The sequence below is a fragment of the Denticeps clupeoides genome, chromosome 8 (assembly GCF_900700375.1).
Source record: "Denticeps clupeoides chromosome 8, fDenClu1.1, whole genome shotgun sequence".
NCBI classification, from domain to species: Eukaryota; Metazoa; Chordata; class Actinopteri; order Clupeiformes; family Denticipitidae; genus Denticeps; species Denticeps clupeoides.
In genome coordinates this window covers 855,602-869,407 of record NC_041714.1, presented here as the reverse complement: position 1 = coordinate 869,407, position 13,806 = coordinate 855,602, and the positions used below count along the sequence as shown (strand labels likewise).

Here is a 13,806-nt window from a genome sequence, read left to right as displayed (position 1 = left end):
TATATTAGAAATGCCTTTTATTTTGATTGTAGAATTGAATATCGTCGATACTAATAGATGTTGCTGAACTTTTTTCGCGCGCTCCCGGGGTTCCTCGAGCTCTGGCGCCATCCTCCCCTCGCGCGCGGGATCAGACGCGGAGCGGGAACGCGCGCGAGGGTTCTGCCGGTGGGCGGGCACGAACCGACGCGAACAATAAGTCGGCCGGGGCCGGGGCGCCACCTCAAAGCCTATCGGGTTTCTCTGAGTGACGGCGTAACCATGGCGACTAATTTGACTAAAACTATTGTCTTATCCCCACCATCCCCGGGTCAGATAACCGACCAATCACAGCTCGCGTCATCGCTTCTCCTGGCCGCTTTGGAATAACATTATTAAACCGGGCGCGCCGGGCTGCCCAGACGTCTCGGGAAGGCGGCGAGCGACTCTCGGCGGAGTAAAAAACTTTTTCGGATGGATACGCGTCGTCTGCCGAGCTGAGCCGCCGCGCGCGGGCTGGATCTCTACCTCCCTCCCTCCCTCCCTCCCTCCATCCCTCCCTCCCTCACCACCGTTTTTCATGTTTTCTCGCCCGATCGCGGGAGGACACTCGCCGGCCGGTAAGAAACCATGTCGATGCTGCCCACCTTCGGCTTCACGCAGGAGCAGGTCGCCTGCGTGTGCGAGGTGCTCCAGCAGGGCGGGAACATCGAGCGCCTGGGCCGCTTCCTCTGGTCCCTGCCCGCCTGCGAGCACCTCCACAAGAACGAGAGCGTCCTGAAGGCCAAGGCCGTGGTCGCCTTCCACCGCGGCAACTTCCGCGAGCTCTACAAGATCCTGGAGAGCCACCAGTTCTCCCCGCACAACCACCCCAAGCTGCAGCAGCTGTGGCTCAAGGCGCACTACATCGAGGCGGAGAAGCTGCGCGGCCGGCCGCTGGGCGCCGTGGGCAAGTACCGCGTCCGCAGGAAGTTCCCGCTGCCGCGCTCCATCTGGGACGGCGAGGAGACCAGCTACTGCTTCAAGGAGAAGAGCCGCAGCGTGCTGCGCGAGTGGTACACGCACAACCCCTACCCGTCCCCGCGCGAGAAGCGCGAGCTGGCCGAGGCCACGGGACTGACCACCACGCAGGTCAGCAACTGGTTCAAGAACCGGAGACAGCGGGACCGGGCGGCCGAGGCCAAGGAGAGGTCAGGACGTGGAAACGATGTACACATATGCAAAAATATCAGCTGGAATTTATTTCCATTTTTTATTCATTTCGATTTCTTACTTTTCGAAAAGTTCGCAAACTGCTGTCGTTTGCTGCATAATTCGCTGGAAGCAGTAAATCGGTGTGTGTGTGTGTGTGTGTGTGTGTGTGAGCTGTCAGGTGAGAGTTCGTGTTTTTCCCCGCCGGCGAAGTAGAAAAATCATTCGGCAGCTCGCGCTTTACGTGTGTGACTAACTGCGAATTACACCGTAATAGACTGCTAATACCCACCAAACACACATATACACACACACACACACACACACACACCTTCAGATTTATGATTCCAATTTAAATGTATCATTTCTACATAGCTGTGTATCTATGTATTTTTTAAATCTATGCAAAGCTTATTATTATTCATAGGGTCCCTATTCCATGTGAATTTATTATTATTATTCTTATTATATAATGTAATTATCACAACAGTTTGCACTATGATGCTATTAACACGTGAATATAATCTGAACAATAAAATACTATTAATAGTATTAAATAGTATTAATTAGCTAACAGACGCACATCCCTGGTTTCTAAAGAGTTATTAATTTCAGAATAAGTGAAAAATGTATGTGTTTTGGACGCTATAATGAGAGCTGGATTGTGTGTGTGTGTGTGTTTCTCGGGCGCAGGGAGAACAACGAGAACTCCAACACCAACAGCCACAACTCGCTGAACGGGAGCAAGACGATCCTCGGCAGCTCGGACGACGACAAGACGCCGTCGGGGACGCCGGACCACACGTCCTCCAGTCCGGCGTTACTGCTGACGTCCAACTCGGGCCTGCAGTCCCTGCACGGCCTGGCGCCGCCGCCGGGACCCAGCGCCATCCCGGTCCCGAGCGCGGACTCGGTGCTCCACCACCACTCCCTGCACGACACGATACTGAACCCCATGTCCTCCAACCTGGTGGACCTGGGCTCGTAAAGGGACTCGAGCTGCGGGGACGCGCAGGGACTTTAATACGCTCGGCGGGACATTTTGGACACGGGGAGGACGCGCGTGGCAGGAGAATGTAAGAGAACGCAACGACATGTCTTAATTCTTCATGGTTATTATTTTAGGTATTTCCCGGAAGAACCTGTCGCTCACTTTAGGTTCTGTGTTTTTATTTTTATTTTTATGGGGACTCGTTTCTGAAGTGTCCTGTGACAGGGACCTTCTTATCATTCTTATCCACTTGTATTATTCTTTGGAGAGAGACTGCATGTAAACTAATAAAACGAATAATAAAATTATAAAATTTGATCCAACATTATTTTCGTATAACCCTTTACAATAAAATAAAAAATACATATTTAATGATTTTTTTTTCCTGACCATGAGGCGTTTGATAAATTTTGCGGATATTTTGTGGTGAAACCATCGCAGACTTGCCTTCTTCACATCAGACTCCCCTCTCCCGGGATATTAATTAATGAGATAGTAAAATATATTAAATGTACGTCTTGTTCTGTCTTGTTCTGTCGCCTGGTTTCGGGGATTTAAAAAAAATACGTGCCTATAATAAACTTCTGGCTTATTAAACATTTCCACGACTCGCGTGTGAAAGACGCTCTGGGTAAAGAAGTCGTGTTTTCGTGTGTTTTTTTATTTATTATATTTTATGTTGGTATCATGGTCCCAGAATAGTGTGAATAACGGGAATTTGGAAACTGTGGGCTTGATAGCGGCCGCATGTTGGAATAAGCAGATTGTTTCGATGGAATTCGTTTGTATCCTGTTGAATGCTGGCCTTTTATTCTTTTATCCGATCCTGGTTGTGTGCGGCATCTTTTTCGTGTTTTATTCGATGCTTATTCGATGTAGCGCACGCGCGTGTGCGTGGGGAGCTCGTTAAACGTTTTGGGCAGGAGATGTTACGAGAATCTCTCGGCATTTAGCCGTCCTATTAAGGAGCTGTTTGCTTTTTAAATGCGAGGAAATGCACGCTTTAATACTGGAAAGTATGTTTATTAGGAATCGACACACAACACAACAACGCGAGCAGGGAAAACACACACACACACACACACACACACACACACACACTCCAGCAAAATCTATTGCTTACCCCTGAGCGATGTTTCGGATTTTTCCCACTTCTGCAGATTTATGACCAGTTGTTTTGGGTGGTTTCTGGAGGTTTGGTGTTCCACACGATCCTGCCCGAACTCCCATCACCCCGTGCGCCCGTCCGGTATACACCGAACGGAGAAAGTCGGTATAGTTAGAAGGGGGTTCTGTGTGCAGTAAAATCCTGAAAATAAGGATAGAACTTTGCAGGAGACTGACAAAACACAAGGAGTCCTGGTCGAGGGTGAAATAAGTCCAAAAAAAATATTCAAAGACATAATTTGTTAACCTTTTTTGTCTCATTATTATAAATAAGGTACAACTATTTCGTTTGAGTACTTTTACATAGGCACTGCTATAAAATTTGCCTTTGCCTCAGTGAGCATCCATGTGACCATATGTGTTATGCTAAATTATAAATATAATTATGAAAAATGATTTTCTCAACTTATATCTATTTGAATACAGTGTAACTTGTCTGTCTCTGTTCTAATACTCCAGTCGACTTTGACCACCTTGCTTATTACTGCCAGATTATCATGCACTTAATGCTGATGATGACGCTGATGATGAAGCTCCAGCAACTTTACCTGCAGCTGCAACTCCTGCTTGGCTACATTTTGAAGTGTCTGCAGTTTTATAACCACAACCATAATAACAGTGTTTCAACATGCTCATAAAATTATTATCATTATTGTTTTATTGTTTGCATTTATATAATTACACAAGCATGCACTGTGTACTACGTATCCGCACAGCACCAGTTGCAAATTATTCATTATAATCATAAGAAAGGGCACGGTGTTGACAGTGGTCCACAGCGCGCATCTGAACACGATCAGGTGACCATCATGACGGCAGGTACGACGGTAAGAATCTCTGTCAGCATGGATGCGGACACAGGCCGATTAGGAAGAGGTCAGTTATCAACCAGTAACTCAAAATGATATTCACTTTTTTTTTAACATTCATTTTGTGACTGTACACATGTATACTTTTCATGCCTTTGGGATATTAAACACATTTTCAGCATGTATAAACAATATTTGCATTCATTACATTCATTAAGCTAACACTTAGGTTGGAGGAATGTGGAATGAGAAGTCACTCTAAATGAAGAAGATGGTTTTTTTTTTAATGAAATGCTGATTTTACTGTCCTACTGAATCACCACTTTAAGACTGCCCTTATATGAACCATGATTGTGTCTTTTATATGTTTTAATGCTAATCTTAAATGAATAAAGTGCATGTAAAAGAGATATATCTTTATACCAGGTTGATGAAAAAAAGCACTGGCATGGCTCAGAGTCAGATCACTGGCTGGAGCTGAAAGATGAGTCCGATCTGCTGTGTACTGATCTGAATGCCTGGTATTCTTGGTGAGTATATTCCCTTGCGGAAACAGCCCGAACAAGGAGTCTGCTTTGGGATCAGTTACGGCATTGTTTTCATGCGCTGTAAGGATGAGAGGATGCGTGCACTCCGGCCTTCCTGCTGGGAAAGAAAACCACAATTATGGCGCAATGTGACTGTGACATTGAGACAAACATGAGCAGAGAGTCCATACAAAGATGCAAATCATTCAAATTACAGACCCTCCACAGAATTAAGGGTCCACTGCTATTACAACAAATGTTTTTTACTGCTGTATTTTGTTTTACTCTGTACTGCTTCATGTTATATATTAACTTGGCTCAACCCAATAGTTCAAATGATAATGTCACCACCTGCGTATTTATTACTGATTATTAATTTTAATGTGTAGGTCACAATTTTTATTCATACACACATAGTCACGTACTGTCAAAACAAGTACATGCAAGGGCAATTTTTTAAAGCGTGGCATAAATGGGGCAGTGGTGGCCTAGTGAGTAAGGAATTGGAGCTGTAACTGGAATGTTGCGGGTTCGAATCCTAAGCAGGCAAGGTGCCACTGAGCAAAGTACCGCCTCCACATACTGCTCCCAGGGCACCTTTCATGGCTGCCCACTGCTCACTAAACATGACCGCTTGCTGTGCTCCACAATGACAATCACTTCACTTTTACATGATTTGTCTCTTGAGTGACCGCTTACAGGTACTCCATTTCATCTGATGAGACGTAGCACCCGCTAGTGCACAAACACATTCAATAAGATACTTTATCTGTAGCTTTTTATTAAAAAAAAAACTAAAATTTCTTTAATAATTATGATCTGTCCTCACATAAAATACACATAAGTACATTAACAGTGTATGTTAAGAAATGTACACTCCCTGGTTAAAATGTTCTGTTAAAACACTGGTTGTGTGAATGCTCATAATTTGTTGAAATGTTTTTGATTTAATTACATCATTCAGTCTTGTTGCATTCACACCTGCCATATATTAAAGAGTCCTGCACAGAACACAGTGAAGACACTCACCAAAAAGTGAAGAAAATTTGGGACAACAAAGTCGGTGTCAAGAACTGGTGGCCACTCAAAAATGAATGAAAACTGGTCAGGGATGAGCAAGACGCAGGTATTTCTGATTGTGACAACAATGCCCCATATACTCTGTATGTCTGGACTATGGGGTAGAGTTGGGAAGCTCCTTCTTTCTAAGAAAAATTTACAGGCTTGGCTAAAAACAGCAAAAAATGAAAAAATACATAATGTGTGCTAGTGCTATTATAGTGCATGCTAGAGAAGCACGGTGGTGGCAGTAATGGAGATGGGACTTGGGACTACAAGGTGGATGGAAGAGTTCACTTTTGGCCAAAAACCAGGCTGCTGGAAAGGTGAAGAGGAATTTCACTTTTCAACATGATAATGACTCCAATCATAAATTCAAAGCATTAAAATAATAACTTCAGATGAAGAAGCATTAAGATTAAGAGACAAAACCTAAATCTAATAGGGGTGAACTGAAGAGGGCTGTGTAAGGGTGTAAATCATTTTATAATCCACCACAGTTTTAATAGTGCTACACACATACAATAAAATACAGAACAAACAATCAAAAACACAGAGGCTTTACTTAAACATATATACATTTACGGCATTTATTAGACGCCCTTATCCAGAGCGACTTACAATCAGTACTATATTAAACATATCTAGACAACAATGAGGAATTGTCTATGTTAATTTGTTAATACGAAATGAGCAAATAAATTGATTTATATTGTTCCATTCCCTTAGTTCCAATTTCTTCACCTGTTCGCGAGCCTCACGTCCTCCTGTCGGCGGTGGCTGGTGACGGTAGGGTCGCCAGGGACATCCCGAAATATGGCTGGTTTTGATTTGTCCCTTCCGGCCAGCTCCAGTCCCGTATTCCAATCACAGCCTCGTCAGCCAATAATAGACTCCTGTAAGCGGGCAAAACTCATGCAAACGTTGATGTGAGTTATGGACTATTCCAGGGGCGTCAAACTTGTATTGCGGCCCGGCGATATGAAACGCTGATATAGACACAAAAACTACAGATCCCATAATGCAGCCTTGCCGAACGCGATCTTTACACTGAGGTTGAATCTGTACACGAGCACTTTCCACTCGGGATGTGCGATACCGAGTAAAATTCAGGTTGGTATCGGCGATACTCATAATTCATACAAAAACTAAACGTGTTTGGGAAATCTGAATAAAAGTGTATGTCCTGCGGCTGCACCTTCAAGAAAGTGTTCCGCATTTGGGGTTGACAAAGTTGGCGTGACGGTGACCCTGCTGTGACCCACCCAGGTCCGTCCTCCGCGCACAAACACGTTATAAATCGACATTAAACGCTCCTCTGTAAACCACGATAAGTGGCTGTTCCTGGTGTTACGGGAAATTCAGTTCCCCCATGTTCCCCCTGGCGCGCGCTGATTTTAAATCATGACGTCACACGCGTCTCTTTATTTAGACGTTTTCTCTGCCTTTTTAATGTTTTTATCCGAAGCGTCTTGGTTTTTTACAGATTCTATTCGAAATAATTGAAGTTGCCGGACAGGATATGGTACAGGTACATAATTACATGTTACTGATGTAGTAATATTAATACTGAGGTCCAGAGTTCCTCTATACCAGTTTTAACAGGGGGGGGGGGGTCATATATTCTGGGTACCAGGAAATTTTGCCCCCCCCCCCAAATTATTTAGGCTAAGATGTAAGGCAGATGTCTGAAAATCACTCAGGTAAATAATTACATGTTGCTGATGTAGTATTGGTGGAGGGGCGGTTAAATCCTGGGTACCTGGCAAAAATGTTCCCCCTAATTTTTAGGTAGGGTGACCAGACTTCCGATAAAATTAGATTATCATTTATCAGTCCCACAAGTTGGAAATTTAGATTGTCATGGCAGAAAATGTCCTCCATATGGGGAAACAGAATTTCCCGGCATTGACGCGCTCATAGAGGAGGCGATGTTACCCGCCTGGTTCTAGACTAAATGGACGAGAAAATAAAGCTTTATAATATGGTTGACATTCATTTGTATGAGTGGGATCCTGTTAGCCATTTTAATTCTACTATGACGATAACGTGAGCTCGGAAACCAGGCCCAGACAGATTTTCTCTGTCTCGCTGTTAACATGTTTCCTGCTCAGAAACATGCAGAAAAATCTCACTAAACTCACAAATGTTTAAACTACAGCACAATTGCGTTTAACAGCATCAGCAAATACAGTAACAGCAGAATGTGCTTTTACATTTAAACCTCTGAGTCAGTGTTACAACAAATCTTTTTTACTTACAATAATCTGACCAGTAGAATTGCTGCAGTCTTATGTAATATTTCTGTTTATATGATTTAATTTACATATGTGATTTATCATTAGGTAAATGTTTGGAACAGCTCCACTGAAAAAAAACATTAGATGAAGCAGTTTAGCAGTGAAGCTCACAACCTCCACAGTGAACCTGACCCACTGATCCAGGATCCCATCTAGTGGTGTGGATATGAAGTGGAGAGCAGGACACAGGATGAAGATCCTCTCTTGAAGGAGGTCCCTATCAAACTCAAGGTAATGAATGGAATGCTGCTGGACAGGGCCACAATGGTGCACAATGAGCTACTAACCAGAATGATTACATTCAATATACTTTATTCTACTGTTTCAGTTATTGCCAGTGCATTTATTTTTAGGAAATAAAATAGAAATAGTCTAAATAAAATGAGCTCTTGCCATATTAATGAATGGACAATTTTTAGGCTTGCATTTTCCAGTGATGCCTCTCTCCGTCTCAACCAAGTGCTCATTTGCATGTTACTTTGTTACTTTTTATGCTATGTCATTAATTTGGAAATGGGTGGTTTTAAATGCTTATGAGGAAGGGGTCTGTCCGCTTCCCTTTACTCTCCACTGACACCTGCTGTCAGCTCGGTGTGTAGCTTCATTCTTCTGTGAATGTAAGTGTGTTAATGGCCAAATGAATAAGGATACTTGGCAGGAAAGGAAACGAACATGTTGCGGGTTCAAATCCCGAGCTGAGGTCCCCTTGATCAAGGTACTGTCCCCACACACTGCTCCCCAGGTGCCTTTTATGGCTGCCCAAGGTGATGGGTTAAATGCAGAGGACACATTTTGTTGTGCCACCATGTGCTGTGCTTGCTGTGAATCACAATGGCAATTGACTTATTGATCAGGGGTATTGAAAGGTGACAATACATTAAAATGCATTCTGGGTGAATGTTCAATCACTCTTTATTTGTATTATTTCAGTACAGCACATGTTTTGTTCTCTATGTGTCTGAATAATGGCTGTGTAGAACAGACTATTGTTGCTGATATTGATGATATCTGTACAATATCTGTTACATGGAGTCTGAAATTCCGATCTTCACTGGGAAGGAGACAGGCAGTAAGTCCTTTATGGAAAATGTTTGCAATTGTTTTTAAGACTACTTTTCCAACCCTACCAAATGATGTTTCACTGAAAAAGGATTTATTATTTAATCAAGACAGAAAGGTCAAATTTTGTCAAGACAAAAGTTTTGTCGGCTATACAGAAATTGAACACATTTACTGCAAATTAAGTAGTAGTGCTGTGAGATCCATGTTTAATATCTTGTATGACTTCTATAAGCTTGAAGGTTTGCATCCATGCGGTTTGGCAAGGTTTCATACAATTTATTGATGAAGTCATCAAAAACAGCAAAGAAAGCAGTCTTGCATGCCTCCCAGAGTTCATCAATATTCTTTGGTTTCATCTTCCATGCTTCCTCTTTCATCCTACCCCACACATGCTCAATGATGTTCATGTCTGGAGACTGGGCTGGCCAATCCTGGAGCATCTTGAGGAACTTTGATGTGGAGATGGAAGTATGTGATGGAGCACCATCCTGCTGCAGAACTCTCGCACACCCCCATACTGGACCATTATTTTTCTGCCACCAAACTTCACTGTTTTCTGGGTGAATCTCGGATCCATGCGGGCTCCAATAGGTTTCCTGCAATATTTGTAGCAACTGTGGTGTAATTCAACAGAAGCTTAATCTGAAAAATCCACCTTCTGCCACTTTTCCAGCGTCCATCCTTTTAGCAGGCTGTGGGCCTTGGCAAATGCCACATGCTTTTTTGGTGCTGGCTTCTGGGCACTGATTCGACCATTTCGAGACAGAATCCAACAAACTGTTCTGGTTGACACAGGGACTTCAGGTGACCAGGTCTCATGGAGCTCTGCTGCAGTGAAAAATGGGCTGTCCTTGGATTTTTGAGCGAACAAACGGTCCTCTCGAGCAGTTGTCTTGCGGGGTCTGACTGACCTAGACGTCAAAAACGTCTCCAGTCTCTTCAATTTTTTTTTATCCTCTGTACTTGACGCTGAGACACTTTGAAGGTGTCTGCCACATCAGCAGTGGATCTGGTCTTCAGCCTTTTGATAATCAACACTTTAGTCTCAGGGTGAATCTTAGGCATGTTTGCAGAGGTCTAGTTGCAGTTGATGTGACGGTCTAGTGTACTGGGGTACTTTTTATACACACCTGAGATTTAATTGATCCATTATTAGTCACAGGTGAAGCTCATATTACAAGTCAACAACACTTGTGTCTTTGCAAAAATGGCTCAATGGGTTTACCAAGCTTTGAATATTACAATACTTTTTACAGTTTTGTTTTGCACTGAAACATTATTACAAAAGCTGTTGGAAGTAAAATGAACCATTTCTTGTAAAAAAAAATCTTGATTAGAAATATATTTCAGCAGCACTTGAGGTCACTTTATACACAAGCGACAAGACGTTTGTCAGGGAATGTATATGTCTAATTTCAAGCTCATCGCTGCTGACTGCATATGACCAGTAGAGGGTAGCAGAGTACAGAACGTTTCTCATTTCATTCATTCAAGCCTCCATGCTCAGGGCTTGTAGGATGTCACTCTTACATTGTGTCCAGTGTGGAGAAGATCAGTGATCAGAAACTATACACTGAAGATTATTTACTGCAAACAACGATCACTGGGGAGCACCATTCCTCTGGGTCACAGCATATTAATCAAGTATTAACACATACTTGATGTGACATTAGTGAAAGTGATTGTTTTTGTCATTGTGATACACTGCAGCACAGCACACAGTGACACAACAAAATGTGTCCTCTGCATTTAACCCATCACCTTGGTCAGCAGTGGGCAGTCAGGAAAGCCCATTGAGCCCATTGAGACATACTGTATGTGATTTTGGGCTATATAAGAAATAAATGTTGTTGTTGTTGAAAGGCGCCCAGGGTGCAGGGTGTGGGGATGGTAACTTGATGTGGACCTCAGTGGCACATTGGTGGCTCAGGATTTGAAACACTTCCTTATCCGCATGGCCACCACTGCCAGGCACTACATCCATCATAGTGCCTCAAGAACTGAAAGCCCTTGTGTATCTCTATTAGAATGTGTATTGTACAACATGTGTTGTGTAGTAGCACAAAAACAAGCACAATATCGTCAGGCTAACAGTGCCATATAGTCACTGAATTTAAGTGACTGAGTTCATGGGGTACTCGACCCGAACTTTGCTTTAAAAATGCATGATGGGGGAGACTCTGGGGAGTTTGGCCTTTTTACAGAGTCTGCTTAAAAATCCAGCGAGTCACCCAATGTGAGTGGCATGAAATATAGATGCAGTCCAGTGTAGAATTCCACCAAGCCCTTTTTGAATGGAGTTGAGGGAAGCTGGCCTGAAGTATTTGCGGGGATTAGTGGAGATGCACTTCAGAATCAGATTCCTTCAGATTGGCATATGCTTTGTCTCACTGCGTTTGCTTTTTTTAATACGAGTCACTAAGCCTCTGCTGAAAAGATGTCTTCATGTAGTGCAAATTAAATTCTAAAGAAAGAGCGAGTCAAGTTCATGGATAGATGTGAGGGAGACAGAGCAATATGCACTCGGATTAAGGAAGATGTTTTTTTCCTGAGGTTAATGTCACAAAGCTGATTGGTGACATAAGTAAAGAGCTCTCGCATAAGTGTGATGAAAGGCCTCAATTTAGTCTTTGATGGCCATTTTCTTTTTCTAAAACCATGTGATTGATGTCAGATTTTATTTCAAAGAAATATTTGATGCAGAATGGGCTGAACAAAAATAAAGGAAGGAGAAGGAGCACTACTTGAGATAAAAATTTACCATCATGTTCAAAGCAGACATTTTATAACGATATTATCTTTGCTTGAAAAAACAACTCTGTTGGTTGAATGTCACTGTCACACGTACCCTGGTTAATGAAACTATCGGCGCTAGGGCTGGTCTTATTTCAGCAGCACTCAGCCATGATCTCCAATTCATTCAGAATGGTGACGCATTTCTGATGTTGGACATTTCTGTGTTTTGAGTTCTTGCTAGATTGGAGAAATTTGACTTTTGTAACTTTTTTTTCTGTAATGAAGGGAGCATATTTGATGTACTGGGAGTATCAGATGAATAGATGCTGGCTGTAATCGGGATTTGGCATCAGGGACGGGAATCGAAGTCATGGATGGAAAGCCGGAGACAGAAGGGCAGCTGTGAGGTGTTTGTGCTCTTTGTCTGCCTTTTATACTGTCTGTTGTCTTGGGCGTGTAGTCCTTCCAGGCCGGTGAGGTTGCCCTGGCACCCTCTGGTGGCCCTGTGGGCGAGTGGCAGCCGCGACAAGTATGTGATGTCCCTCTGTCAGTCCCTCTGGCACAGGCTACCTTTGATCCATGTGACATCAGCTGATGGTGCCTTGGATGGGTGTCAGCGAGGAAAGCAAGGCAGAGCAGGAACCATCACTTCCCCCTCAAAGACAGCTACTTTTACACAGGTTTGGTTTTTGGTTGCTCCCGTTATTGCCGGGGTGGAATGGCGTTAGGACCTGTGGTATGGTGTCTATTTCTGCCATGCTTTTACATACTCAAAGAGGGTCAAAACAGTTTTGAAATGGCAGCATTAAGTGGAAATGGCCAAAGTTGATCTGCCGCCACGCCATTGTGGACGGTCTTGAGGGACTTTGAGTAATGGTTGTCCTGCAGACAGGAGCGTGTTTTACTGTCCATTTAGAGTGAGCTCTGGCTCTTACCCCGGAGTTTAACTCGGAAAGGCCGCGCTCCACCGAAGCCCATTAGGTTTTTGCATCGGAAGCGCAGAAACTCTGGGTATCACTGGTAAAAAATTAACCAGGGAGCCTGGATTCCATTACACCCGTTGCTGTCTCACCCCTTCATCTCGCACAAATGGAAATCCAGTTCAGTGTTCCAACATCATTTGACTTTCATACGATGAAACATTCATGGCCTCGCTTGTTTGCCGCTGTCCCATGGTGACGGGCATTAACTGGAGCGCGAGAGACGCAATGAATCAGCTGGGCCAGACGGCAGCGCGGGCGCCACTTAAGACATATATCTTCAGCCACTGGCTTTGGTCTTCGATATCTGACATGGTGGCAACTCCATGTCAGTAAGCAAGATCAGCTGCTGTCCCAGGTTTGGTGACATTAGCAGAGATTGAGTTCTTTATGGGTGTTTTTGGGTTTAATTTGCATGTTAAAATCGAAATCTCTCACTGGCTGATGTGAACGCTGAATAAAGGCTGTGCCAGTGAAGGGGAGGGCGTAATTTCCGGACTGCGAGCAGCAGGTGGCGCCAGACGCCGCGCTCAGCTCGATGGGTAATCCATTCTGTTGCTCTAAACGGAGGTTAAATTGATAAGGGCATCCAAGCCCGAGTCAATCTCCTATCTTTTGTTAAGCGCACATGTCGGGCGTCGCAGTGGCACAATGTGTTTGTTTCTGATTAAATTACTACGGGGATTGAATTATTATGAACAGCGATGTCTAATTAAATCCCTGCCAATGAAGCAAGGTCCAATTTATTAATATTATTGTAAAATCAAAATATATTAAACACACCGTGCTGGTCAGTGCTGTTTTCATTATCAGTGCATGACGTGCATAAAAAAAATTATAATCTTAAATATACGACTACTACCACGTCTTCGAATAATTATTATGCATATTGCGTAATGTTCTTGTTTCTTTGTTATTTTCTAATGCCGTTACAATATTGTTATAATTCAACCACCTCGATGTATTATTATAATTTATTTGTAATTTTTACAGTTCTTAGTATTT

At 43.3% G+C, this 13,806-nt stretch overlaps 1 protein-coding gene across 1 annotated transcript; it reads left to right on the top strand.

Annotated features, from left to right (window-relative positions):
* Positions 1-332: 332 nt before the first annotated feature.
* On the top strand, positions 333-2,785 carry six2a (SIX homeobox 2a). The gene is made up of 2 exons (XM_028989081.1): positions 333-1,169; positions 1,864-2,785. The coding sequence occupies exons 1-2, from the start codon at positions 610-612 to the stop codon at positions 2,156-2,158; spliced, it is 855 nt and encodes a 284-aa protein (XP_028844914.1). The 5' UTR covers positions 333-609; the 3' UTR covers positions 2,159-2,785.
* Positions 2,786-13,806: the final 11,021 nt, after the last annotated feature.

Coding starts and splice junctions, on each gene's coding strand:
- six2a (XM_028989081.1), top strand. CDS start 610: ATGTCGATGCTGCCCACCTTCGGCTTCACGCAGGAGCAGGTCGCCTGC. Junction 1,170..1,863: donor GCGGCCGAGGCCAAGGAGAG/GTCAGGACGTGG, acceptor TCTCGGGCGCAG/GGAGAACAACGAGAACTCCA.